This window comes from Anoplopoma fimbria, chromosome 13, assembly GCF_027596085.1.
Source record: "Anoplopoma fimbria isolate UVic2021 breed Golden Eagle Sablefish chromosome 13, Afim_UVic_2022, whole genome shotgun sequence".
NCBI classification, from domain to species: domain Eukaryota; kingdom Metazoa; phylum Chordata; class Actinopteri; order Perciformes; family Anoplopomatidae; genus Anoplopoma; species Anoplopoma fimbria.
In genome coordinates, this window is record NC_072461.1 from 7,274,961 (window position 1) to 7,302,588 (window position 27,628).

The 27,628-nt window shown below is 39.8% G+C and overlaps 1 protein-coding gene across 1 annotated transcript in view; it reads right to left on the bottom strand.

Annotated features, from left to right (window-relative positions):
• pde4d (phosphodiesterase 4D, cAMP-specific) overlaps positions 1-18,487 on the bottom strand; it is a 130,216-nt gene extending 111,729 nt beyond the window's left edge. Inside the window, exon 1 of the mRNA XM_054610351.1 lies at positions 18,192-18,487. Coding sequence (XP_054466326.1) covers positions 18,192-18,487 — 296 coding nt within the window. The remainder of the gene's footprint in view (positions 1-18,191) is intronic.
• Between the last annotated feature and the right edge of the window lie 9,141 nt (positions 18,488-27,628).

Sequence of the window (27,628 nt, forward strand, 5' to 3'; positions counted from 1 at the left end):
GGTTTGGCTAAATAGAAGTATTTTTCACAAAGTCAAGCTCTTTGCCTCTTTCCCTATAACGCCCCATAACCTTTACTTACATGGGCTTGGAAGATGTTACAATTCAAAATGTACATAAATGAAAACTTTTGCAGATGCAGCAAAGGAGCAGCAAAGCTAAATGTGGAGCGCATGAAACACCTTAAAAAACACAAATGACTATGTGTATTGATTTTAAACACCGGTTCTATCTGAAGGAGAGAAGAATCACCTATGATTGTGAGATGATTCGGAAACAAGTGCACACAAATGGGACTTGAAGATGTGTGAGCCACTTGGCATGCAAAAGTTTGAACTTTTAACCTGAGAATAAAATCATCTTTAGTCATTGTAAAGATGATGGAAAACATATTATGCAGCCTCTAATGGTTACATGCCATGTCCTTACCAAGTGTCATTATAAAGTGTGCACTTCAAAAAAATGTCTTTGTGCCCAGGAATGCAACGATTAACCAACTGCAGCTTTGTCCATTTCCAGGTGTGCGTCTACTTCCCTCTGGGGAACAACATCACTGACAAGGCAGTTTCCAATGATGGAAGCCAGACACTCATCAAGAGGAGAACGTGTTACGGTTCCCTGAACCCCTCCAGTGGCACCTTCACTTTGCCAGTATGCAGCGACACATTTATTGGTGTCAACTTTGATATCCGACTGCTTCTTCTTCATTTCCAAAATGCTTTGGCTCTCTGAGCCTTGGAGAAATTGCTGCTGCTCGTTCAACTTTACTCTTACTGAATCACACAGGGACTGCCTCTGTGGCCTCAACCCACACAAATAATGATATCTGTTTAACGTTTAAGGGATTTACTTCTATCACTGTTTGATTGTGGTCAGGCGGCCAAGCGATTTGGGTCCAGAGTGAAAATCTCAATAATATCAGGACGGACATCAAATGTTGTACATACATTCAGGTTTACCAGAGGATGAACCATACAGACTTCAGTGATGCCATGCAATCTGCAAACTATATGAAGTTGTCAGTCAGGATGACAATACTTTTACATGTTTTGGCCTGTACTTTATTTCTCATTGATTCTGCCATTGACTCATCTCACGCATGCTCACTCAACCATTTCCTGCTGTCATTGTCTGGGGCTGTCAATCTTGACGCCGCTAAGGCCCTCCATTATAAAACTCCTTGTAAAGTCCTAAGCGGCGAAGACTAACTGTCAAGACTATATTGTCACATATCATCTGTTATCAAATCATAAAGCAACAAATCCCTGTCTGTCTGTGGATATGTCTTTAGTGGCTGTGGCTCAGGGGGGAGAGTGAGTTGTCCTTCAATCTCAAAGCTGGAGATTCGATCCCCTGGCACTTTACAGCAGCCCAATCCTCCTAATGCTTGGGATTGGTTAAATGCAGAGGTCAAATCCCACCACGCTGTGCTCTGTGCGATTGTATGTGATGATATCAACAGAGTTTAACTGTTCGCCACCAGCAGATCAAGATCCAATTTGCCAATACTTTGGTATACAACCCAATACCTACAAAACTAATAATATTTAGCTATACTTTGTCTCTAGTGCTACTTGCAGCAGCAAACTTAGATGGTAAACCTGCTAAACATCAGCATGTAAATATTGAAACATTAATTATGCTTGTCATGCTCAAAGCACTGCTTTGCCTCAGTACAGCCTCACAGAGTTGCTAGCATAACCCTAAACTCTTTGTCTTGGGAACATGTTCTTTCTACCTTTCAGGGCTTGTATTGAGTGCATTTACTCAGCTAATTTAATCTAACACTTTTAGACATTGAACAACATTGCCTCTTTTATCTGTGCAGTGAAAAGAACACAACTCCAACAACTTATGTTGTTTAATTAGGCTAAGTGGGAGTCTTGACGCTCTCATTCATTCACTATCTTTCAGTCTCCTGCTTTCCGGCTTATAGCCTATAAATTGACTAAAGGTGTTCACTAAGTTAAACCAACCAGACCTTGCCACGATCTCCCCAAGCAAATCATATTGTTGCTGTCAAACTTTAAAACTGTTCTCCTCTCTGCTGTGTTACTTGTCATTTTAGACAAACCAATGCGACCCTCTTCCGCCCCTTTGCCTTCAGTCTCCAACCCCATCAGTGTCAAGTCCTCCTCCACATCCCATCATTCAGATCTTCAGCCAACTCTCTTCACCACCACAAGCACCACCAGTGACTAGACTCCAGAGGGTGATATTCCTGAACACACCACGGCATCTCTACCCTCTGAATATACTATGTCTTTATGGGCTCTAATCAACAAAGAAACTTCACATTTCACTATGTTGTTCGCCATGTATTACATGTATTTTTTACTAATATACTACTACTGAATTAAATCACTACTGAGTGTTTGAAAAGTTTGCATTAGTTAGTTTCAATGTTGTATGTTTACATGTGCACAATAACTCCATTACTGAAGTGTAACTCTTATTGTCAGTGGCGTATTGAAGTCATTAACATGATTACATAAATCAACAATTCACAATAGCAAACCTTTTATAATGAAAACCTTTTTTAGCTTATATCAGAGAAGGCAGTGTTTGAAATTTTGCTTGATAAGAAAAATTAACATTACCTCTGATGATGCGTCCTCTACTCTAGATAAAGACTTGTATTTACTAAATGGCGGTGATCTTTCGGAGGATTGAGTTACTCAAGATATCCACGTTGTTGGCCCATGCTTAATTACACACAGAACTTTCCTCAAATTACAAACTGCAGATGGGGTGCAGGTGCTGCTAAAGTATATAATTGTTTATACTATAATTGACAGAAAAAAGGGAAAAATACCCAGAATCTGTATTGGATGAAATATATATATATATTTATCAAAGAAAAAAAAAAAATCAATGCGTGCCTTGGCTAAAAAAATACAAAAACAGCACTTTGCAGTTGGTTTTGCAATTTACGGTTGATCATAATCTGCTGGGTACAATTTGACGCCAAAGTGGGTAAAAAAAAACTGCACTGCATTAGCTGATTTGCATAAAAACATCTTTGGCTGTGCAACTACCACTTTACTTGCACTTCTGCACCACCATCAAACACAAGACAATAGAGCTATGAAGATAAACAAATCATGCCATATCTGGAGCCAAACCAAATACACTCTTCACATTCAGTGAGAACCACATTGCTATTCAATACAGCAGCAGAAGACAAATTCCTAACCTTCAGTTTGGCTTCGATGAATCTTGGTAATGTGGCAGCATAGGGACAGTGGTTTATAGCCACTATGTATTTGGTGCGTTTTAAATCATACCTGCTTCCAGATCTAGCTCTATTCATCACCAGAGAATACCCAGAGACACCAGGGAGCAGAGGCACAAGGAGGCTGGGGGAAAGTTTTATATACAGTTGTGGTTTCACGATAATGGAATTTCTAACTTCGATGCAATACCTTAAAAGATATCAATATTCAATACCATTTCCTGATCATCATATCATATCAATCAACCAATTCAATCATTGAGTGTGATCTACACTAAAAGAAAAAGTATGCAAAAACAAAACTAAATGTGCATATTAATCCTAAAAACAAAAGTCAAGCTTCAAACTTTATTAAACTTTACTTATGTGATATTCATGCTTGTCTGAGTTCAATTAATATTGGTCATCAAATTTTGTGCACATGCAGCCTAATGTCCACTTCACGAATAAGACAGAAATATTTGCATTATGTAAATATATTTTTCTCCCACTTGAACATGATCTGAAATGTTCTGGATCACAACACGTGTATATTTAATCCTGCAACTATACAAAGTCAACTTGTAGGAGAAGATAATTATCCAAACATTTTATAGTACGATTATCTTCTGGCTCAGTAACTTCCATCGCTGCCTACATATTAAGCTACTAATTTAAACAAACCTGCAGTATAAACAGAGCAGATTTCTCAATGATATAAAAGGTGTATCACACAGTGCTGCGTCTTATAATTCAATGCACAGCCTCCACTTCTGAGTTCTCTAATATTTTATTTCCCTGCTGAGTTTGAACTCCTGCGTCAAAGGCAGGAAATAAGAGGAACTCTCTTATTGGTGAAATGATGGTAAAAACTAATTGCCAACTTGGGTTTTGGTGTTATTTATTTTCACACTGCAGCATCTCCACAAACTCTGTGTTGGGGCTGTGATCCACCACACACACACACACACACCAAGCCCAGCGCGCTACATGGGATAAGAGTAGTAGTATTGATAAAATCCTAATGATACCCATCCCCACACATTTATAAATCTTATTATAAAGCAGTTAAAGAATATAGTAGATGGACCGTAAGAGACTAGAGCTGAAATGATTCACACTCTGAACAACATGTAATAAAATCAAATGCCGTATGTGACATCAGTCTCTTCTCTATATATCACATTCTGCCCGGCTGACTCATAAAGGTCTGTTTATGCTTGGATAAATGGCTTTCTAAACTCTATTTATGTAGCACTTTTGTACAGTGTTTACAAATGCTTTACACAGGTACGGATACACAATATTGATCTTTGCCAATATCCATAATGCCGATATTTTCTCAATTTATTTTGGTAGATTGCCAAAGCTGATATATTCGCCTATTTTTCAAAATGTACACGTGTAATGTAAGAAAAATACTTCAACGTAGGTAACACATTTTATGCATCTGATTTATGTGCAGCTAATTTATGACGCGTGAAATGCCATAGGCTTAATCACTTCAGTTGTGATAGGAACACTGTCCTTAAGCAGGCCAGGACAAAGCTTAGAAAAACTGACCTCAGTAGAAGAAAAAACAACTTTCTCTGTGAAAAGTTTTGTCTTTTTCTTTCATGTACACCTTACAAATAATTGGCCACACTGAAGAACAGTTACTCTCTACGGATTTTTAACATGGTAATTAGACACAGTAAGAAGGTCCTTTGGTCCGGAAGTATGACCAAGTTTGTCGTGTATATAGCATCAGAGAGGCCACCAGAAGACAAACAATGATTCAATATGACGGACAGACCTGCAGTCTCATTAAATACAGACTCCGGGGAAATATGCTGGAGGGCTTACCACAATAATTTTGGCTTACACGCTCTATGTCAAGTTTGTGTACTGTGCAGCTTTAAAGTGGGCGAGTGCAGAATTGAAACAGTTGTGGGTAGGTAGTACATGCACCATATTAGATATCAAGTCTCCCCATGCTTACATATATTTGAATTAATTGTGTAAAAAAAAAAAGAATTCTAAATGCTAATGTGCTGGAATCCTTTAAGAATGTGACAGGAATCAAACTAATTTTTCTCTCTCTCTCTCTCTCTCTCTCTCTCTCTCACCACTGCTTCGTCTTTAACTTCTACACTGCACATTTGTAGTTAATGCAAGACTGTCCTGACAGTGTGTATGATTAATGGAGCAAGACAAGAGAAGACAAATGGGTTAAGATGGCGTTGAGATTTCAGTCCCTTATGGTGCACCCTCTGTATGGGGATGGCAGGGCTTTAGAGTGTCAGGTGAGGCTGGAACCACAGCTGGCTGTGAAGTTAGCCTCAGAGCAAAGACAGGCAAGACATTTAAGAATGACAAATTGGCTATAAACCTCTTTTACAACCTCAAGCTAAAGCATGCGTTTGAGTGTTGAAAACTCTCACGGTAGAGTTGTTGCTATAGCTTTTACCAGTCATATCCCCCATAATTTTTTGCCTTCATTGTCAGCATTCATGACCATAGAAAAATAGAATTACCGCCTCGCGGTTGTATTTTGGCACAAAATGTGCTAAAAAATGTGAGGTTTTGTGAGAGTGACCTTGACCTTTACCACCAAATTCTGATCAGTTCATCCTGGAAAGTGGGTGTTTGTGCCAAATTTGATATTCCATTCACAAGCATGGAAAAGACGTGAGGACACAGTGACCTTGACAGTTGACCTTTGACTTCCAAAATTAGGTGTTTTAGTCCAGGTGGACGTTTGTGCCAAATTTGATGAAATTCCCCCCCTAGGTGCTCCTGAGCTATTGCGTTTACGAGAATAGACCACGACTGTAGGCACAGAGGGATATAAAAAGTCTGAGAACTACTGACTTTTAAATAAATATTCTAACGAATCTTGCTATTAAAGTTTGACTTTACAGCACAGCAACTACACAAGGAAGTAGGAGGAATAGCCTGCTCACCCTGATGCCGCCTGGCAAGCATCACAGAAGTATCAGCTGCTTTGCCAGCAGACTTCAGAGCAGCTTCTTTCCTCGGGCTGTGACACTCCTAAATTCATCCTCCACCCTCTACATATGACTCTTTTTTTTTGTGCTTTTCTGATGTAGCAATATGGGAATACAAACTGTATTTTTTGTATTGTCATTGTACAACAAGGTTGCACAATGACAAAAAAAATGAACATTGTAACCTTGTAACTTGTATTTCCAGCTTGTTTTTCTTTTTTTTTTTACATTACAAAACCCTGCAGCCTTTGAAATATGAATTTCTCTTACAGTTGAGCCTTGAGTCATCTTGCGCTAAATGATGCAGATGCAAACAGGCAGGTAGGGCATACCAGAGGGAAAGGATGAAAGTGGGCCACAGTTATTCTGTGCTCCAAGATGCCCTGCAGACACGTCGCAGTTTTTATCACTGCTGCATCTAGAAAAAACTGATCAAGTGTGACAGAGTACTAGATTTCCCTTGCCCTGCCAAACTTTGTGCATATTTAGCCATGTTAAAAATGATAATGTAGATTCCTGTTGCCTTTAACCTTGATAGAGATAATAAGTACAGCAGAGTAGGATAGTTAAATTAAGTCCACTATTCTGGCTCGGTAAGGAGAGGAATAGGATTCTTTCATCACTCGTAGCATTCCTTTTGATAACATTTTTTATATATAAATTTTGCATTTATATATATATATATATATATATATATATATATATATAACATTTATCTTAAATTGCTGTATTTTTTTCAAAAGTGAGCACCAAGTTAAGAGTTGGATGAAAACTGCTCAGGCAAAAACTTCCCCATCTTCTCCTACTCTCCACTAATAAACTCCCTGTACTCGTCTTCCTCCCCGCACTCTGCTCACTGTCCTCAAAGCATCCCCATGAGATCTCATCACTAATGAAATCAGTGCAACCCTCCAACAAATGTAGCTATGGTGACTATTTCCCAAATGAGCAAGGTGACCTTCTGTGAAGGGAAAATGCGAGGAGATTATATTTCAACTCAAAAAGGACGGATTTATTTCATACTTAAAAAATCTAATTCAATGTACAACTGGTCTTCAAGATGTGTCATGCAAATTAACAGTACAGGTCAAGACGTGGGTGGAGTTGTTAAAAGGAAGCCATTGTCAATCACAGGCTGCCCTGTTTTTTTTAGAATTACCTTCTTTTTTTTTTACTCCCATTGTGTAAAACTGACAGATAAGAGACTTGTCTTCTGTATATGTCTGAAAAGCTGCTGAAGGTGTGCTGTCAAGTGTCACAGTCTGTGAAAGGTGCTAGCTACAATCCTTCCTGTGTGTTTTTAAGATGACACCGTCTGTGGGAACATTGATGTGTTTATGGCAAGATATCTGTGTTTGGAGTCATATTCACAAGACATAGATCAGGCTGCTGAAATTGATGTCATTGACACATTTTAAGTCATAGACAAGACTGAAGTACGTATTAATACAAAAGGCTAATGATACACTTGATAAAAAATACATGGCAGTGACAGAAACAGACAGTCAGTCAGTCAGCTTGCCACAACTGGGCCAGGAGAGCCACTTTGCTTTATGAACCAGGTGCACCACCGGACTAATAGTACAGATAGAGCAATACAACAGCAAAATGGAGGGAAGACGGAATAAAGACTTGGCTATTAGGGGTCAACAGACCACCAACATAGCTGAACCACTATGCTACAGGGGGTGTTTATGTGTAATGTTCATTATTGTCTGATTCTGTTGTTGACAGGGGACCAGAACTTGAGGGCCTGAATCTGTGTTAATAATGGGGGCTTGGAACCGTATAAACAAAACAAAAAAAATGTTTGCATGCCTTAAACTGATTAAAGGCTTATAAAGGAATGATACTCCACACAAAGTTTCTATGAGAAGTTCGATACTTTAGTCCGATGGTGGGTCCACATCTCAAGTCTACAGCAACTGTGTGCTTGATCAGTGCAGTGCTTCTAGAACACCTTACATACCAGTAGTAACTTAGCAGTCCTGATATTATTGCATGTATACTGCATGTGTGGTTATAAATGACAGACTTTACGTGCTCAAACATAATTAGAATGCTAATACATCAGTGGGTGTGAACGGGAAGTGTCATGGCATAGGGTGGGGTGGATATGAATATCCGTTGTTTGTAGTGAATGGTGCAAGAACCAAAATATTTTCTCAGCTAATAAAAAATGTATCTGGAAGACTTTTTCCTCCGTGAGCACAGTCTAGATTAACTAAACCTTTTAAATAATGACGTGAAAAGATAAATTGGAAATTACCGTAAATTACATTAACTTCACCCACAAGAGCTAGTTTTGTAAAAAAAAAAAAAAAAAAAGAAATGATGTCGGGTAGCTCACCGTCATTCTGAAGGTAGTAAACCAAACCAAGCTGGATAATGTATTATAGAACGGTCTGATAATGATGTAACTACAAAGATTGCAACACAATCTGAAGAGTTCTGCTAATGACTCTGTAATAGGAGCCATCAAGACCAGCCTCTCCATTCTCCCCCATGGGTCCGCTACAAAATCCATCTCCTGTTAATAAGCAAATGGTCATGGGCCGATTTATTAGCCAATCAAATCCCCATAGTGAGTGAATCAACTTATGAGTCACAGTCTTAAACTGATACTGCACCTAAAAACTTTTCTATTTCAAAGAGGCACACCCTGTAGACTTGTGTGTTGGCAGTACAAGATGGATGCTTTCTTCATAGAGAGCGTGCGGTGGTCCTTCTGAATTCATGTCAGTCACAGTGGATTAAGGCAGAAAAAAAGGATCCCAATGTCCATAGAAACTCCTAAAAAATTCATGCAGCTCAATCCACTTTTCTGCTGTCCATTACTAAACTCAGAATATTTTCCTCACACTGTGTTTTGACAAAATATGCTGCAGGTAATGTTGTTCACGGTTGTTCTCATCTACGTTGCTTGTTTAATTAAGATCTCTAGTACAAAATGAACAGGTTTCATTTTACAGCACTTGGATGTTCCAACAAGCAGTTTTCTTGGCAATTCAGATATTCTAAAAATCTGAGTTAGCATTTTCTTTTTATTATCAATTTCACCGGCATAATTGTTAATCATGATATCTTGATATATGATTTCATCAGCATACGATTCTATTGAAAGACAATAAATCATCATAATTAAATTGTCGACCAGCCCCAGACATATTCATGCAAAACAAGGACCGTAGAAATATACAGACTGCTTTCAAGCCTGTATAGGAGATCTAAAAATGAAATCATCAAGTAGTCAAATGTACATGGAGATAACAGGTATATAGAAACCTATCTTTTGTGAAATAAAAAAAAAGATTCAGGTCAGCTGAGTTCTTTATAACTGATTGAATCAAAAACAAGAATAAAAGACTATTTTCAGTTGATATCTAGATCATAGGAAGCATGACAAATTTCTGTCCCAGTACAGTAAATCTACAACACATTTATTTATAAATACAGTATCAGTCAAAAGTTTGGACACACCTTCTCATTCAATGGGTTTTCTTTATTTTTATTTTTTCTACATTGTAGATTAATATTGAAGACATCCAAACTATGAAGGAACACATATGGAATTATGTGGTCAACAAACCAGAATATGTTTTATATTTTAGATTTAGTGTACAAACCTTTGACTGGTACTGTGTGTGTGTGTGTGTGTGTGTGTGTGTGTGTGTGTGTGTGTGTGTGTGTGTGTGTGTGTGTGTGTGTGTGTGTGTGTGTATATATATATATATATATATATATATATATAAAAAGAAATGCATATATAATTCATTGTTCTTGAATTAAATATGCATTTCTTCAGTTGGGCTGCTTTTTTCTCAAAACACAAATGAAACAAAAATTGAGATTACTGATGACCTTCCCTAAATTACAAATTTGATTTAATTTACTGTTATGATTATCATGAGACTGAAGCTGTATTCTACTGTAATTAATTATCATTTAGTGATGCAACTATTCGTGCCAACAAACACGTGTAAAACATGTATGCAGACCTCTAATGCAGTAAAAACAGAACCACATGAGAAACCACTATCCGTGTCTGTGCCCGTGGTCACACTTGGCTTTTCAATGTGACTTTTGTCATGCAGTCATGCCAGGACGCATTAACTGTCAAGTCTGTACACTCTGAGATCTTGTCCGCATTGGGATCCGATCAGAATCCCTTGGGGGTTTAACGGATAAAGCACGGACTGAACTGCAACGTCCCCAGTTCAAGTCTGGCGGGGAACCTTTGTTGCCATTCTACATTTCTCTCCCCTCAGTTCCTGCAGTCGCTTTACTGTGAAAATATCAAATAAAAGCCATACAAACATCTCAAAAATACTTAAGGTCCAACATATGACACTGTAGTTATGGCTTGGTCCTCTTTACCATGCCCAATGTTTGACTGTCTCTCCTGCTCTTTAACATTATATGCAATGCTGAAAATATTCTACTTGCAAATCAGAGTGTGAGAAGAAGAGAGCGAAAGGAAAAGACAATAGGAAGGATGGAAGGAAAAGATGAAAACTGGGGAGTAAGTGTGCCAGTATGTGCACAAACCACTGCTGTTATTTGTGAGCCCGTGTTTGCGTCAGTGAATCAGGAAATGGAAGGAAAGAAAAAAAGTATGTCTCAAGAGGACACACTGATTGAAAGAGAAAGAAAGAAAATAGGCAAAGGGAAAAAAACCAAGCACCATACGTGGGGTGTTGAGACCTAGGATGAGTGACAGTTACCAATGACTACAGCGCAGTATGAAACCCTGTTCGTGTGCAGGAAGCCTTTTAACTAGCTGTCAGGCTGTTTATTGTTAGCCCATTTCCTCCAGCAGGTGATACCTAGCTGCCGCCCTGCTATATTATGCAACCTAAACTGTTCTATTAAAGCCATTGGGTGAGATCATATGTTTTCATTGTGGCATCACTGGATGCGAGGGAATCAATTGCTTTCCAATGTTTCCTACTTGATCGGCATGCCACTGATAAAAAAGGTAGTGTACATTACGTTTGTTCCCACTGATAAGCTTCCCAGATTCCACTACCACCTGCTCCTACAGATAGCCTGGTCAGCACCAGTATAAACACCATTTATTGTTGAGTCTGTCCAGTCCTACAGGGAAATTGAGACACAAGTCCTAAGTCCCAATTGCTTTGCTATTTACTAAACGATCTTTACAAGATGTAAAAAAAAACTGAAAATAAGCCCCCCCCCTAAAATTATTATAGGGGGCATTCTGTTGGCAGGAGATTTATCAAATAAAAAATTATTTACTGTATATAAAAGCATATGGATAATTTTAAGGCAATGCATTTACAGTGTATGCACTGTTAAGTATCATTACAGTTTCTCATAGGGATGTTGAAATTGAGTGGGTGCCAAATAAAATGTGTGTTCTGTGACAAGTTGTAGTGCTTAACTCTTGCTTGAGGTTATATGGTTATAATGAGCAGAAACACACACACACACACACACACACACACAAAGAGCTGACATTTAGCAGGAAGTCACTGACCTATAGAAAGCTTTAAATCTCTGTGGAGAAAAGTCAGAGGCATCCACTCAATAGTTTGACATTTTGGGAAATATGTTTCTTCTCTTTCTTTCTCAGAGGAGTTTTTAAAATGTATTGAAACTTTGAACAAAACAGGATATTGTCTTGTGTGACACAAATGAACGGTCAGAAAATGTTGACCAGTCAGTGTATTTTTTATTTTTTTTAAGCATCAAGGTTGTTGTTGTTCATTTCAACATGGATTTGTTGTTTTATCAGGGGGAAAAAAATGTGTGCCCTGGACGATAGTGAGAACTGTGTCCTCTTGGATTCAGAGACGTACCTCAATATCACTGCATTTACAAATGTATGTATATGAAGTTCAGGTATTTGTTTCTATTCAGACCCATGTGTAAAGATACAACAAGCAAAAAAAACATTAACTACGGGGCTTATTTATGGCATACACAATGTTTTTACTTTGTAGTGGAACAAATATTTCATGACTTGAAAGTATGGGGTCACAGCGATGCACATTAGATTAGTTGAGCTCTGCCATATGGAGACCATGTGCCTTTTAATGTGAAATAAATGCTGAAGAGTAAACTCTGTCTTCATAGTACTCTCCACAGCTTTGATACAGATATCCTGACAGAACACATTAATATGTCATAAGTCTGTATTATCTCTCTCAAAGCTATCAGTCCCTAGACCAGACCAGTGGTTAGAGTTTTTATCACAGTGTTGAGTGTAATGCGATCGGCACAGCACAGCCAGCCAAGAGCTCAGGGAATCACCCAGCATCAAGCAGTCAGTCTGGAGAGGCTTTGGCTCATGGCCATTTACAAGGCTGTCCTACAAAATAAGTTTTCAGGCCTCTTATTAGCCCAGCAGATGACCAGCGAGGGAAGGGGAAGCCAGGGCAACTAAACAAATGCATGTTCCTGCTGGTAAAAATCAGATGAGCACAGCTCCTCTCATTTATGGAGCAATAATGTTTTCCTAGAGCCAGTCACATCCACCAGCCTGTGGTTCCCCCTGGACAATGTCCAGGTTTCACAACGGAGAAATATGTTCCCTTAGCAGGATCCCACTAGACAACAACAGTGTTCATATAACAGTTGTGAACTTTAATTTCAATCAGTATTTGCTTTGGTATAAGACATAACTTCTACAAGATTGTTGGGGTTTTTTTTTCTCTTTGTGCAGTTCTGATAAAAGTAGCTAGATTTTGTAATGATCACAGAGAATTCTCCGTCTTCTGAACAAATAAAGCAATTCTACCACTTTCTTTGATTTGACTTAAAAAAAATGATGGCAATCAATAAAACAGATTTGTGCTTGGGGGATTTTTGGGCCAAGTCCTGTCATTTAATTTAATAATGTTATGGTTTTCTTCCTCAAGAATTCAACTCAATGAATATTTTACCTGTAAAGCACAATTCAAAGCGTGCGCAAATAGCCGCTGCCAAAAAGTTCATAGATTTTCAACTAGAAGACTTCAACGCTTTTATTCAGCTTGCCAGCACTTTTCTTCCAGAGAAAAAGTCTATATGGTCACACACATACGGCTTATGCCATCTGTATTGAGACCTGTAACAATAGAGAAGCGTGTCAAGGTCAGACTTCTTGAGTGTACCATCTTTTAAGATGTGATTTTTTCTCTTTTTTTTTGAACATGTAAAAAAATAAAAAAAACACATATTGTGCAACCATAGAAAACAATACCTCATTAACATAATTAAGTGTTTTATGCATGAAAAAAGAAATAGGAAGAAGTGAATACTTCCTTCCCCGTTTTTATATTTTATCAAAAAAATTGAACATCAAACATAAATATTCTAACTCTCCGCCTCAGTGTTCAACATGCGCTCGATCACTTCAATAAAAAAATTCATGACAATAAAGAACATAACCTTTTCCCTCTCTTACAAATCCCTCTCAGATCGTGCTGAGTCTCTCTAATTTGAAAGAACTCTGTTTGGTTAGAATTTATTTGTTTGCTTTGTGCATGATTTGGAATGTTTTAAAGCTCAACCAAATCTTCAAATTCCAGTGCTTTTAATTTGAAAAAAAGAGTGGGTTGTGTTTGATTTATATGCGTTTCTGCAAACTTCCACGCAGTAAGTTATATTGGACTATAAAGGAACAGTACAAAACAAAGTTTGATTTAGAACATCTTTGACCTTATATTATTATGCGATTAAATTTGATCTGGTGCTTGGTGTTATAGCCGGAGGTTGGGGAACTTTTCAATGGCGTTACCTCATGATTGTATTACAGATAAGGCTGACAGAATGACTGAAACAGTGACTGTAAATGCCATACAGTTGACTTGCTAATGGATTATGAGTAGCTGTGAAGTGGCATGGATTTCAATATCTTCCATGGGGCTTTTTTGGTTGTATTCCATTCACTTAGTGAATACATTTAAAACCATATTCCCTCCTCTTGTATGACCAGTGTCGCACTCACTGTATGTCTGCAAATGTATTCTTATAAAAGCGTAAAGTCCTTTTTTGATAAGATTGTTTTCTTTGCATTTAGCTGAGGTAGGGAGAAATCAGATACTGTGTGTCTTCTTTACATAGACACACAGTATCCTAACTTTATATAAAAAATTAATTAAAAAAACCTGGACTAAATAGAAGAAACGTCTCCTCAGTATTGATATTTAGTGTACATCTATTACCGTGATCATTTCAAACATATTAGGGAGCTTCTGATCAGTTTGTCTAAAATTGACTTCCTATCTCACTGTCCACATTACTGACTTCCTAATGCACACGCTCATCTTTCAACGCCCCGGTAAGTCACGACACTCGTCTGAAGAACCAACTCAATACACCTTCCACTTCTGCCTGAGTGAATAGGTCAATAAGACCCAGACAAGGGCCTAGCATTCACATGTAATTATCAGCTCTGCCTGCCTTTCATGCTGTGACACTAAACACAGAAGAGTCAGAAATGATCCCTCATGACCCATTTCATTAGCCAGGCTACGCTTGGTGCTGATCTCTGCTAATGGAAAAGTTTGGTGCCACGTCTGCAATGTGTTCATTAGCATGTTCTGGACATCTCTCACATGCCTGGGAGCCTAGCCAACGGGTACAGTAGATGTGCATTGTGCCAGTGCTTTGTAGGGCCTATGCTGTATGACTGGGAGTATGGCTGTGACTGGGTTTATATATAGCCACATAGCGAATAGCAGTTCCTGCCCTTGGGATCTAATGACATAGCCAGGGGGTTATGCTTTGTGCTGGCTAAAAACCTCACTCTGGCAACTCTCAGTAGTCAGTCACAGTAGGAGGAGGAGGACTGGCTGCAGAAAAATCAACGACCGTTAAAAACAGCGTCAGACTAAAGTGAGAGGGCAGAGGTACGTTTTCCAATCTGCTGCTGGTGAGGGGACAAAATGTCCAGATGGAGCACCTGCCATCCCTTCGTCCCTCCTTAGATGTTTCATCTATTTTTTTTTTGTTTTGACATTTCCTTTTCCGCCCACTTAATGGCCAAATCGTGATTGTGAATTGACAGAAAGAAGAGAAATCATGATCATGATCCTCCCCCCCCCGCAGCGTCCCCATGCAGGGACAGACGAGCATGGAGAAATGCCATCTCCTCGTCAAAAGATGCTCTAGATTCCTCTTGAGGTCTCACAGAAGCCGTGAGCAGCGTCAAGACCCAGCTTCCATTGTGATGCGTTTTACCACGGGGACCTTGTGCAAACCAGTCGCTCAGGCAGACACGGCGGCATCCACAATCCTCTGAGGAAACAGATCTGATGTCTTTTCTCCGTCCGCGAGACAGAAATCAACTGTGTGTGTTGAGCAAGTAGCTGGCTCTTCTGATTAGCTTACTACGGGGGCACTGCCTCAGAAGTTGTTTCTATCTGTCTTTTACAATCAGGAAATAGGTCTTGTTTATCTAGCTCGCAGCAACAACTTGATTGCTGGTTTTTTTCATGTTAAGATAGGCAACCTGCCGCTGCCTTGATAATTGGAAAAGTCAATCAGATGCACGGCTTGGATGTAAACATGCATGCATCAGGCAACACATTTGCATAGGCCGAAGGGTATCTGAAAAGCCGACTACATGTGCTAAAATGATATCAAGCCGCGGGGAGAAGTCGGCTGTCTTTCTTGACAAGCAGTTTATCTGTGTGTTCACAAAGGCCGTAGAATGGGATTTTAAATCAATGCAAGAAACGCAATGAATGCCGGGAGGGTGGACTCCATGATGTTTGGGCGATACAATCAATGAGGCAATATGCCAAGCAACGTTGTTTTTAATGGAACAATCAATTAGGATTTCTACACATTTGTAATTTATTTCTACCAATGTGCTATTTTAAGGGTTGCAGTTAAATGTAATTTACACAGAATGAACAGACTTGAGTCACTTTGAGAGAAATAGGTGAAACCCTTTACTTCACACTTAACTTAACTACAGCTGGTCTGATTTTTTAAGCAGCAACTGCTGTACTGCCTTGCAATATGCTGTGCATCATATAAACACCTGCATTGTTACTGTTGACAATGTGTCATGATAGGATTGCCTACTGTGACTCCTACACCTAAGGTGTGCTCATTTTATGAAATGAGCACCAGATGGAGGCCATTGCGAGTGGTAGAAGACATTGAAATAAGAATTACAAAAACGTGTTGACCCAATGGAGGCACTTAAAGACCCCGGCCAATCAAATTACCCTATTGGCTAACTGCAAATGCTGGCGTGCTGCGATGAACAAGGGGCCAGATTTGATTTGGCCTGCTGCTAGTGCTCCTGAATATGTGCTGGAGTGAAATGTGCCTCTTACATAATTAGCTTCCTGTGCAAAATTTGATTTGTTTTGTTTGGGTTAATCTACGTGTAATTACCCTCCTGAAGCAAATCTGAAAAGTGAATGTCTCCTGTTAAATTGCACTTTGTTGGGATAAAGTAGTAAGTAGTAAAGTACAATGCAACCTTTTCACATCACACGGATGTTTTGGTCCAGCACACCACTTTACAATGTCACTTCCATCTGTGCTCTCATCACTCCCTCCCTCCCTCCCTCCCTCCATGTGACTGCTCTGCCACAGTGACAGGGACCGTTCTGTCTGTCGGCAGGACAAGCCAGTGTGCAGGAAAGTATCACTCATAACTACACAATGACGATCCCATTTTATAAGAGGAAGAAAGAAAGAAAGAAAGAAAGAAAGAAAGAAAGAAAGAAAGAAAGAAAGAAAGAAAGAAGGCGAGCTATTTGACATAAATTTACATCCGCAACAGTCACTTCAGTCAGGGAGCTGAGGTGACCTTCTCTAATTTAATTTCAGTTAGGGTCCCCCCCCCCTTCTTTCCCAGAACAAGTGAGTAATTAGAGCAGAAACATTTACCCACACACCCGGGCTGTCAGAGTGCAAAGCTGCTTGTGTGTGTGTCTGTCTGTCTGGAAGCAGGCAGGCTTCACTAAAACTGCCGTCATTTCACAGCATCTTGTCTGGTTAAATACTTTTTATGCACACAATGTCTGAATACCAAGCACATGTCGTGCATGCTCTAAGATTATCCATGTTGTTGTGTGTAGTGAGTCAGATTATTGTGAGTGTCATTTTAGAGGATGTGGTCACCATGTATTAGTGATGCTGTCGCCTGAAGCTTCCCTACTGCATCTCTTCCCTCATAGAGACCAGAGGGTATTTTCAAAACATGAAAAGTAGACTAACCTCTCATCCTAAAGCTAAGCAGTATTAATCCTTCAAGACCACAAAACATGCTTCCAGTATTAGTTGCGTTCGGGGCTCCTTGCATGTGCACGTCCCCTGTGACCTGCCTTTTGGTCAACGCCTACCTTTTCTTCCCAGTCTCCGTTGTCATACTTCACTAAGTAACCTTGGTCTCCGCCTGCCTAGTGTGCCAGCTTCAGTCTATTTAATAGATATGAGCATACACGCAAACGCCTGTGATTGCTGCCTTTACTTAATCCTTTTTTTTTTAAACTTTTCCTATTTATTTTCTACAAATGAACCCTCATTTTCAGGCTGACGCATCTTTCTGACCTAAATGTGACAGCTAAGTGTGAGCGCGTGAGAGCTCCGTTATTATATATACATAAAAAAAAAATAAAAAATGAAACAGATAAAAACACGTTATGCCATAAGTTAAATGTTAAAAAAAAAAAAGGCATAAACTGCTATTATATTTGACTATAATTAAGCGACTATTTCATTCTTTTCGCTATGAACCGACCACTATACTTTATCCGTTGTGTCATTTCCATTACACTAATGTCGTAAATGCTTTCGACGGTGCGAGACAAAAAGTGAGGATGAACAGAGGTCGAGCATAGGGCACGACAGAGCCGGATAACCTCCTCAAAGTTCGGACGAAATACGAGCAGAAAGACTTCTCCGCTCTGGCGCGTCGCTCATGCACACAACGCCCATGTCCACCGAGGGAGAACCAGGAAAGACACACGAGATGAAGAAGAAGAAGAAGAAGCGCTTTCCCCCAGCTCGCCCTTACCGTCGAAGACCTTGAAACGACGACGGCCACGACATCCGGGATTTCTTCAGCCCGGGTCGGTGCCCCGTGTCCACGGCGTAAGTCCGGTCCATGTTCCTCGGTTTGAGGTATCGCTCGGTGTCCGAAAAGCCTCTTTGTCTCACGCGGTCGTTCTTGCGCACTACCAGCGCGTGGTGGAGCGGAGAGAGCGCGGGCTGGTTCTGCCTCCACAGATGTTTAGGCGCTTTCGCACTCACGCCGGTTCCGCCGCCGGCAGCCAGAGACGCCGTGCCCACTGTCCCGGAGGCAGGGTCCATCCTCCCCGCCACGGTGCTTTCAAGATGGTTTTAAAAAAAAAAAAAAAAAATCAATGTAAACACTTTAGGAGCATTCAAATGGAATGACCCGGGGGTTATGTGATGGGGACTTTTTAGAAGAAAAAAATAAAAAATAAAATCCGAATGCAAAATGACAGGCGTTACCCTGGAAGTAGTCGAGACAACTTTATAGCTACTCTGGGTGCTTCACGTCCAGTTAGTTTTTTGGAGCTCACATAATGAGTTTAACTCCATCAACTTCATCCTCACTGCCCGGCAGAAGCACATTGGACAGAGCCAAAGATGAACCCATTTACCCATGACGAGGTAGACCCATAGCTGCGGTTTGGACCGGTTCAAGTGTCCCACAGTGAAGCTCCGAAGAAGGAACTCGACTCAATTAAATCTGGTTTCCAAGTGCTCACCGCTTTCTCCGTTCACGCCCATTTTTTTAGCAAGGTGCTCGTGTTGCAGTCCACGCGGGCGGTTGGTCCTTCCACGTTACTACGCAAACTTCTGGGGGGGGAAAAAAAACCCTCACGGCCGTAGTTAACTTTAACCACGGCGTGCGTAAAACCAAGTAGCCATAGCACTGCTCTTCCCTTCTCAAGTCCCCTGCACAGAACAAACAAGTGGCGACGGGATATAGGGAGCAGGATGATCCATAAAACATGAGCGACCCACCCAGAGCACCTCCCCTTAAACCCTCCATGAGTGAAGAGCAGGAGATGGGAGTGGATAGAGAGCCAGGTGGCCAAATCATAAAACACTGGTCCAGTTTCATTATCCACTTGCCCAAATAGGTTTATCTTTAAAAAAAACAACAACAATCTGTTTATGTAGAGTTGAAGAAGAGGACATGCAATCGATAGAACTGACCAAATAAGGAACATATCCGTAACAGAAGATTAAAACACTCTGCAGGTAAGATAAGCTCACCTTGACAGTAATTAAACTGAGGGCCATTACAGGATGTGTGTGTGCGACTGTGAGGTCTACGGGGCCGGAGGAGTGCAAACAAGCCAGCCACCCTGTTAAACCTCTCCTTCTGTTTGTCATCAGTTGGAGGGAAAAGGGGACTTTCAGGGGAGACTGCTTTTCTTTCCTTCCTCTCCCTACCCTCTCCCAAGCCCATTACCCTGGACGCTAACAGTGTGCAGTCTCTCCTGCTTTAGTGTGCATCCCCTGCCAGATGAGGTGACTTAAAACAGAAGTGGGAGGTAAATCAAACATGGAGCAAAAGCCTCGCATGCACACATCAGCAGCTCTTATGTGGACTTTGTGCTGGCCCACCTTTACCTACTGTGAAGGGAAGCACTCTCATACTGAGAACTGACCTCAAACCCAATTCGTATTCATTTCATTTATTTTCCATTACTGTGACCGAAAACAAAGTCTCGGGGAAGATTGTATCCCGTCATGTAGTGGGTCTCACCTTCACCAAACAATGCACCAGATGGGCAATTTTTTTTACGTTTGCACACCTTTGCATATTTGCATTAGCACATATGTGTGCCACTGGATTTAATGACTTTGGAAGGTTCAAACACGGTAACATTGAGATCTGTAGATCCGTCAGAAATCAACATGAGTGCTTTCAAGAACTAGCTGCTTTCACGCTGCATGATGAATGCAGAGTGAAAGCAACTAGTTCTTGAAAGCAGTTCTTGAAAGTTCACTCTGCATTCATCTGCATGATGAATGCAGAGTGAACTCTATCATCATATTGTTGTTTTTATATACATTATATTATCTTCAGTTTCTTTTATATTCAAAGGCGGTACACAATAGACAAAAGTTGCCCCCTTCCCTACACTTTTGCAAAATGTGTTGCTTGTTGTTACATGTAGCATGTCGATCGGTCAGTAAACATCAAATGATCACACACATGCAAAAAAATAAATAGAAAAACTAGATACTGGAGGAAGAGTCAGTTCATGTTGAAGGGTGCTCAGGGCTAATTGCATTGATAGTACCAGCTTGCTGTTCTGTGCACAAGCTGGTACACAACCCAGCATTATTGCCATCATTGATGCAAACGGCTGCATTTTCTGTCCTCACCTGCAGACTTCCAAAATCCAGGTGAAGTAGCTTCGCTTCTTACGGGAGGCCATGCATGACAATTTACTTATTTGTTTGTTTTCTTTTCTACTTATGTTGATTTAGAGTGTTATTTTGGGAGAATGAGACAGTGACTGAGATTACTATTAGTGCGGTCGAAAACAAGTGATTCTATCTTGATTGGTCCTTATTTAACAGAGCAGCCAAACCTGACCAATTCACCTCACAGGAACTAGTTTCTTATTCACAACACTGTTTTATAACCCTTCAAGAATATAATTAAAGTTTGAACAAACCTAAAGAAAAAGTAGGTGTATAAATGCCTATACTTATAGTTAAGATGTAAGATGTCTATCTGCAGCCTTGTGTTCCCTTACACATAGAAGAATGACCCAATCAGCTATTAAGATTATTCATTAAAAAAATAACCACTGGTATCTGTATCTGCATTAAGGTGTCTGAAAAAGTATCAGAAGAGTAACATCTCTATCTGTAACCTGCATGTATGCGTTTCTAAAATCAAAAAGAAAAAAAGAGAGAAAAAACATTAATTTACCAATGATCTTTTACATGAAGCATATGACTCTTCAGATGATATTTTAGTGTTTAGGACTTCAATGCACTGATAGCTTGTTTTTGATCCGATATTGAGCCAAAACCCAATATAATTATTGATACTGGTTCAGCCTTTGTCAGTACATATTTATATATTTAAACTTTTTCACATATTAGTGACATATTGAACATCTGTTGGTTAGCGTTTCAGTTGGTTCATCTGTTGATGTAATGGTAATTAGTTGTGCCCATCTGTAAATCTTGTCTGCTGTGCAATTATATAGTTAAACTTTTTGATTGTTATTAAAACAACATTGATGTGCATGTAAACAGAACAAAACCTGTTGTACTTTGATTATGGATACTATGGATTATGTCAAATCTCTACCCTTCCTATAAATTAAACAGAAGCTGTCAAACTAAATGTTTGCTAGTCACTGAGGAGTGGCAAATACAACAGCATTGGAACTGTTTAATGGACAGACTCATTGTTTTATATTCCCATCATGACAGCATGTAATGGGAACATTACTACTTTGTGCACTACTTTGTGGTTCTTATTAGTCCGTAGATTAATACTGCAGACAGTCTCATTAAGCCACATCCAAAGTTAATGGCACTAAGTTCACTCAGAAGTTGCAGTTGGACAGCACGTCTTCCATTCTTAATGTTTTACAACTGTATATTTCTTCCTCACCGCCGTGCTGAATAATTGATGAATCAGTGCTTGAAGCTAAGTCAAGATGTATGGCCTTTGTTAAAATCCTCCCTTAAACTGCTCATACTTAGTCTATTGTGTTATGAAAGCAGTCAATCGTGCTTGATATGGTGTTAACATGATGGGACATGACTGATGGTTTAATAGTTAGGCTTGTCTGCAGTCAAAGGGTGAAATAACAATGAATCCAAACGGTTATATAATCAAAGACGAAAATGCTGTGTGACACAACAAAACACTTTGATTAAACATCAGGTTGAGCTTTTTTGGAGCTGCAGGCAATAGTTTTGAAAGGTAAGATGATAAAAAATCTTTTGAAGATATAACAAGATAAGGACATTGGCATAATTGAAAACAGTCAATAGGACCGTCTGAAGTAGAGGAAGAAAAGACTGGCCTGTCCTGCCTTGTCCTCTTTCAAATAATCACACACCCTCTTTCCAATTACCCGATCCTTATCCAGCCAATGTTATGTGATTTTTAAAGAGTGGTCAGCTGCACACACTTGGGACTAGTTTGCCCTTTTCTGAAGTTCACATAAAGGTTTGCTGTCACTAATTCAGAGAGGATGAGCTGCCTCTGCTCTACATTTAACTCCTGAAACTTTTTGGCATTTATCACAACGGCTGTCTTAACTACGTTTCTTCACTATGAGTGGCAGTTTCTGTCCAGCGATACAGCAGACAACGCCGTGAGCAAATTAGATGTGTGACGCGCCCAACTACAGACAGAAATGTTAAACTAAAGACAAAAACATACTGTTTTTCTTACAATCGACATGTTTTTGATATTATAGCGCTCATTTTGAAGGGAGGAGTGGAAACTATTTCATCACTGTTGTGGGTCGCCATGAAAATCGCTCCGCCTGGCTGAAAATGTCATTTAGAGCCAAGTGACACCAGCTTTCCTTTGTATCCCTCTAAAGAAGTCCACAAGTCAATAACGCTGTCTTCTTGTTTAAAGTGTCCTCCGCAACACCATATTCTCTAATTAAAAGCACTTACAAGCTAAGGCCTAATTAATAAGCGGTACCTCACTGCTCGTTTTTTGTTTTGCTTATTCACTCTGTGAAACACTGTCGGCCCCATAATTCTTGGCACACAGAGAGAGAGAGAGAAGGTCAATAGAGAAACATGTAGGGGAGGGCGGATGTATTTTCTTTCTCATCTTGGCAATTGACGCGTCTCTGAACTGTGTTACCGAGATAGCATGATGCTGATGAGGGAGAAACAGAGTCTATCGAAGCATGCCATCACAATCAAAGACAAGTCAGAGTACCGATTTCCCTTTGATTGACAAGAGTGCTGCCGTCTGTTTCCATGTACAATACTAACTCAGGACAATGGGTATTGACCGACAATTTTATATGCTATACCCACCTGTCTGGCTACATTTCTAGACCGTTTGCTAAGTTAAATTATTTATCTTCCATTGGACCTCTGTCTTTGATAAAGAAATGTGTTTGCTTTGTTTGTTTCTGTCTCCCCTCAGAGAATCACGCTGGCTGGAGCCTTGATGACCGTCTCTGCCAAACCTAATTTCATTCTCTGGATAGGGTGTGATTCTTTTCTCAGTTGTTGAATGGTCATGTTTTCCAAGCGTGAGAGAGAGAGAGACGGAGACAGTGCTCACTAAAAAGTGATGCTGAGCATTTCTCATACATTTTCTTTTTGTCTCTTTGTGGTAAAACTAAGTAGTCGCCATAACCTCTAAAACTGAGACTTTGAAAGGTCTACAGCCGGTAAGCTTGGATTATTACAGTACGAAAATATATAAATAAATGAGATGTATAATGCTTTAGTGTTGTTGTATAACACAGTAGATTAATCAAAATCACAGTGCTCGTTTTGAAAATATGTTGTAGCAAAGGTTTTTCAAAAACAAAACTCTTTTGAGTTGCTTTTATCTTGTATCATGATGAATGGTGCATAACATTCCCTGTTTTGAGATCAGTAAGTGCCAGTGGAGTGGTGACAAACATTAACCTATTGGGCCTAGTTATTTGATGAGGCACACTCACGCCAGTCAGGCATAATTTAAATACCAGTGGTTGGCATGTTATTAGTCCAATACACATCAAGCATACTTTGCATTGCTGCCAACCATTTTTCAAATCATACCGTAATCAATTCCCCACCTTTCAGGCTGCCATTTGTTTCTGGTAATTTCAATACGGCGTGAAACACAATTAGCAGAGGCTTGAAAGCTGCGTGGAACACATTATCCATCACCATGACCATTCTGTCCAAGTAAAGGCATTTTCAGTTTTCCTTTAAGTTTCATTGTAGTTAAACTTTGACTATGGCTTAGATCTATTTCATATTCAGACTTCATGTAGACGTGTAAAATCATACATTGCACAAAGCCGTCTAGTTCTTGACTTAAATAGGACTGGTTTACCATGATTTCTGGGTAAAATAGGACTTTTTTAAAAGAAAATAATGACAGAGAAACTGAGGAGTGTAACAATACTGAAAAATGTCCAGGAGCATAAAATGTCAGCGCCGTGCAGACTTGTAGCAGAGTTGAGCTGCTGTGACTTTTTAATTTAACAGGGCTGAACGACTCTCCTTGCTCGTCAGTCAGGCTCAGGATAGTTTTCTTTGGCTAAAGAAACTGTTAATAATCTCTGCCACTACTGTTTTTTCTAACAGCTTACTGTGGTTTTTCCCTTACCATTGCTTATTCCACAACATTGTTAGCAAACCACAAACTATGACCTTGTTTTCATCTTTTTGTCATATAATGCCAATATTCGGCGGATGTCCCTGATTGTTATGTTACTAATTGCCATGGCAACATGGCTCTTTATTAAGAGTTAGCCTGTGGTTTGCGTGGCTTACTAATCTAATAATAAAATTAAGACTGGCTCAACGCTATACTGTATTGATTGAACCACTCCACTCTAATAACCCCCTACTCTAATTACCCATTCCACTGACAGATATTTTGTAGTGAAAGGACACACACACACAATCACACACACACACACACACACACATCCACGTCGTCCTACCTGCTGGTGTCAGCGGAGGTGATGGCGATGAGCGGCGGGGTGCGTAGTGGCAGTGTTGTGGGCCTTGGTGGGACTGTGACTGTGTCTGATTCTGGCTTGCGATCACAGTAGTACTGCTCTGCCTGTCTAAAGGCCAAAGGGGGCAACTGGATCGTCCGGCAAGACAGCCTCCGCACCAGGAAGGGCTCCATGCAGTTGACCGGCTCCGGCTCTGGGGAGTCGGATGAATCATCGGACGCCTGGATGAGGAGAAAAGAAGTGTAAGTGAATTCGGAATTCTAAGAAAAGATGGACGGAATCAGAATCAGAATGCAGAGGTTCTTTTACAGAACACGGAAATGATCCTGAGGGGGCGGCAGTAGCTCAAATCTGTGGGAACGGAAAAAGTGGCCGGCTCAAGTCGCCACACAGACCAAGTACAGACCGAGTGTGAACCAGCAGCTCACTCCCTGTTCATGTTCAAAACTTTATAGCACAGGTTGTTATTTAAAATGAGTTCACCCAGAGGGCTGGGTTGGATTCAATCATTTCCACAGCAGAGTCACACAGCGCCCACAGACAAAGTGAGCAGCTAGCTGTTGGACATAGTAGAGCATTTAGCAAGCAGATAAAGTTTTGTTTAAAATTATACTTCTGAAGACTTGTTACCGAAACATAACGAGAAAGAGACCGAATGCTGGACTTACATTCACCGGGTGGTCAGAAGTAGAACTCCAATTAACGCTAATGTTGATAGCCAGTTGTTAGCTAACATGTTAGCCATACAGTGACTTCAGTGCTCTGCACAACCACACACACACATTTTCCCTTAGTCTGGCTGATTAAACATATAGTTGCAGCTGGGCAGTTTACCAAACTTCATCAACCAATAAGAATGATTAAACCGTAACCTTTCTCTAAAGGGAGGGTCTGACAGATGTCAATCAAGCAGAGTCTCTACAGCCTGCTGAATGTCCTAATCAAGCAAGTAAGTGGAAACACCTGTGTACTACAGGTGGACCAGGTAGGTCTTTCTTTTCATTATACCATATACTTTTTGTAACATAGTTACTGCTGCACCACTGGCCTACACAAAGCAGCATCAGAATTTTCTTTCTCTTTTTAGCATCGTCACAATTAGCGCTGACACATCAATGCGCTTAAAGTTATTATGTTCTCAAAAAGAACACACACATTTTACAAATCAGTTTCCATTTGAATATAATATTATATAGCGTTAAGTGTTTCTTATTATCCTCTTTGTGTGTCTATTTAAGCTAGCCTGAGCCTTTTTTAGCCTTCAATATTTGTTTGGCCATTATGACCTAGATCACCTTAAATTACATTAGTTTAAGTGCTCATTGTTTCTGATAATTTTCCAGTTTTTTTCCTACTGCAAATTATTACCTTGCTTTCCAATCTTTAAGTTGTCAAAGAATTTGCAAATTTGTTTTACTTTATTTTAATTTTTATTGATTTGAGAACATTATTTTATTACTTTTAAATGTGGCTCTATGAATGGTTTATGAACTTCAATTTCTGTATGCATCACATTCGTTTTTAGTGAGAGAATAATCAGATGTGTCATAGGGAAAACCTAACTGTGTTAACAAGATTATAATGCTTTTAGGAGGAATGATGATGTCAGGGTATAATGTGTTGACCAAATTGCCAAGCAAGAAACAAATAAAATGCAAATGAGTCCCTCTTATTGTTGAGGACTTAAAGGTTAAAATAGAGAGTGCTATAAAAAAAACTCACTCACTTGAGCTGCTACTCACAAAAGTAGCAGCTCAAATTGAAAACGCCACATCACATGAGGTGAGAAAAAAAAAATATATCTAATGATAGGTATTACAGTGGGAGGCAAGAGCCATCTGAAAGCTGAGACTGTGTACATCTGAGGTGAGACCGGTGTGATAGGAAAGAATGTCACTCTACAGTAGCAAGTCAACGTGGAGGAAACACATCAGGTGGTCAATAACAGAGAAGTTGATTCTGCTGCAGTGAGAGCAGAAGCAGAGACTCTCCTCTAAATAAAGACTGCTTCAAGGCCATTACAGTCAATCTTTTCACCGAATGTAAGCACCTGAAAACCCATTAATAGTTATCAATCTCATTTTGACGAAGACCAAACGCGTTACCTGATGCAAATTATTAGTTTTAATATGCAAATTGCTGTTTATTTTCATTGTATTAGCCTCCAGTGCGAGATGCATTTTCCCCACCTCTGAACACACAAAGATTCTGCCGGACACTGGTGGAAAGAAGAAGCTCAATTTTGTGTTGTTTCTGTGGTGCACTGTCCTTGGGGGTAGCACAGAGGTAATCAGTTATTTGCGTATTGAGTGGTTCCAGGAGAATCTTTGATTCAGGACACACTTGAATACACAAATACACACATTTGTAGTGAGCTGGTGAGACCGCATGGTAAACTGTCCAACCATGAGGAGTATTCATTTACTCTGTATGAATTACAAGGCTTCCCCATCAAATAAGGCTCAACCGTTAACATTTACATTCCACGTAGCTCTTTAATAGGTGACACCCCTACATTATATGCTTTTTCAATTTATAGATAAGACCTCTCCAAATTACATTTTGTCACGAAAACACACAAGAACTGACATGGACGTAGCATACTCCTGTTTGTTGATGTTGTCATCAGCACAAATTATCACATAATAGATTATTCACTGTGAACTGTGTTATGTTTATTCATGCAAAAATCCAACGCCCTACATTCAACAAAAACACTTTTGTCTGTTTTGCAAATGCATCACATAGCACACACAGGTAAGCTATAATTAGG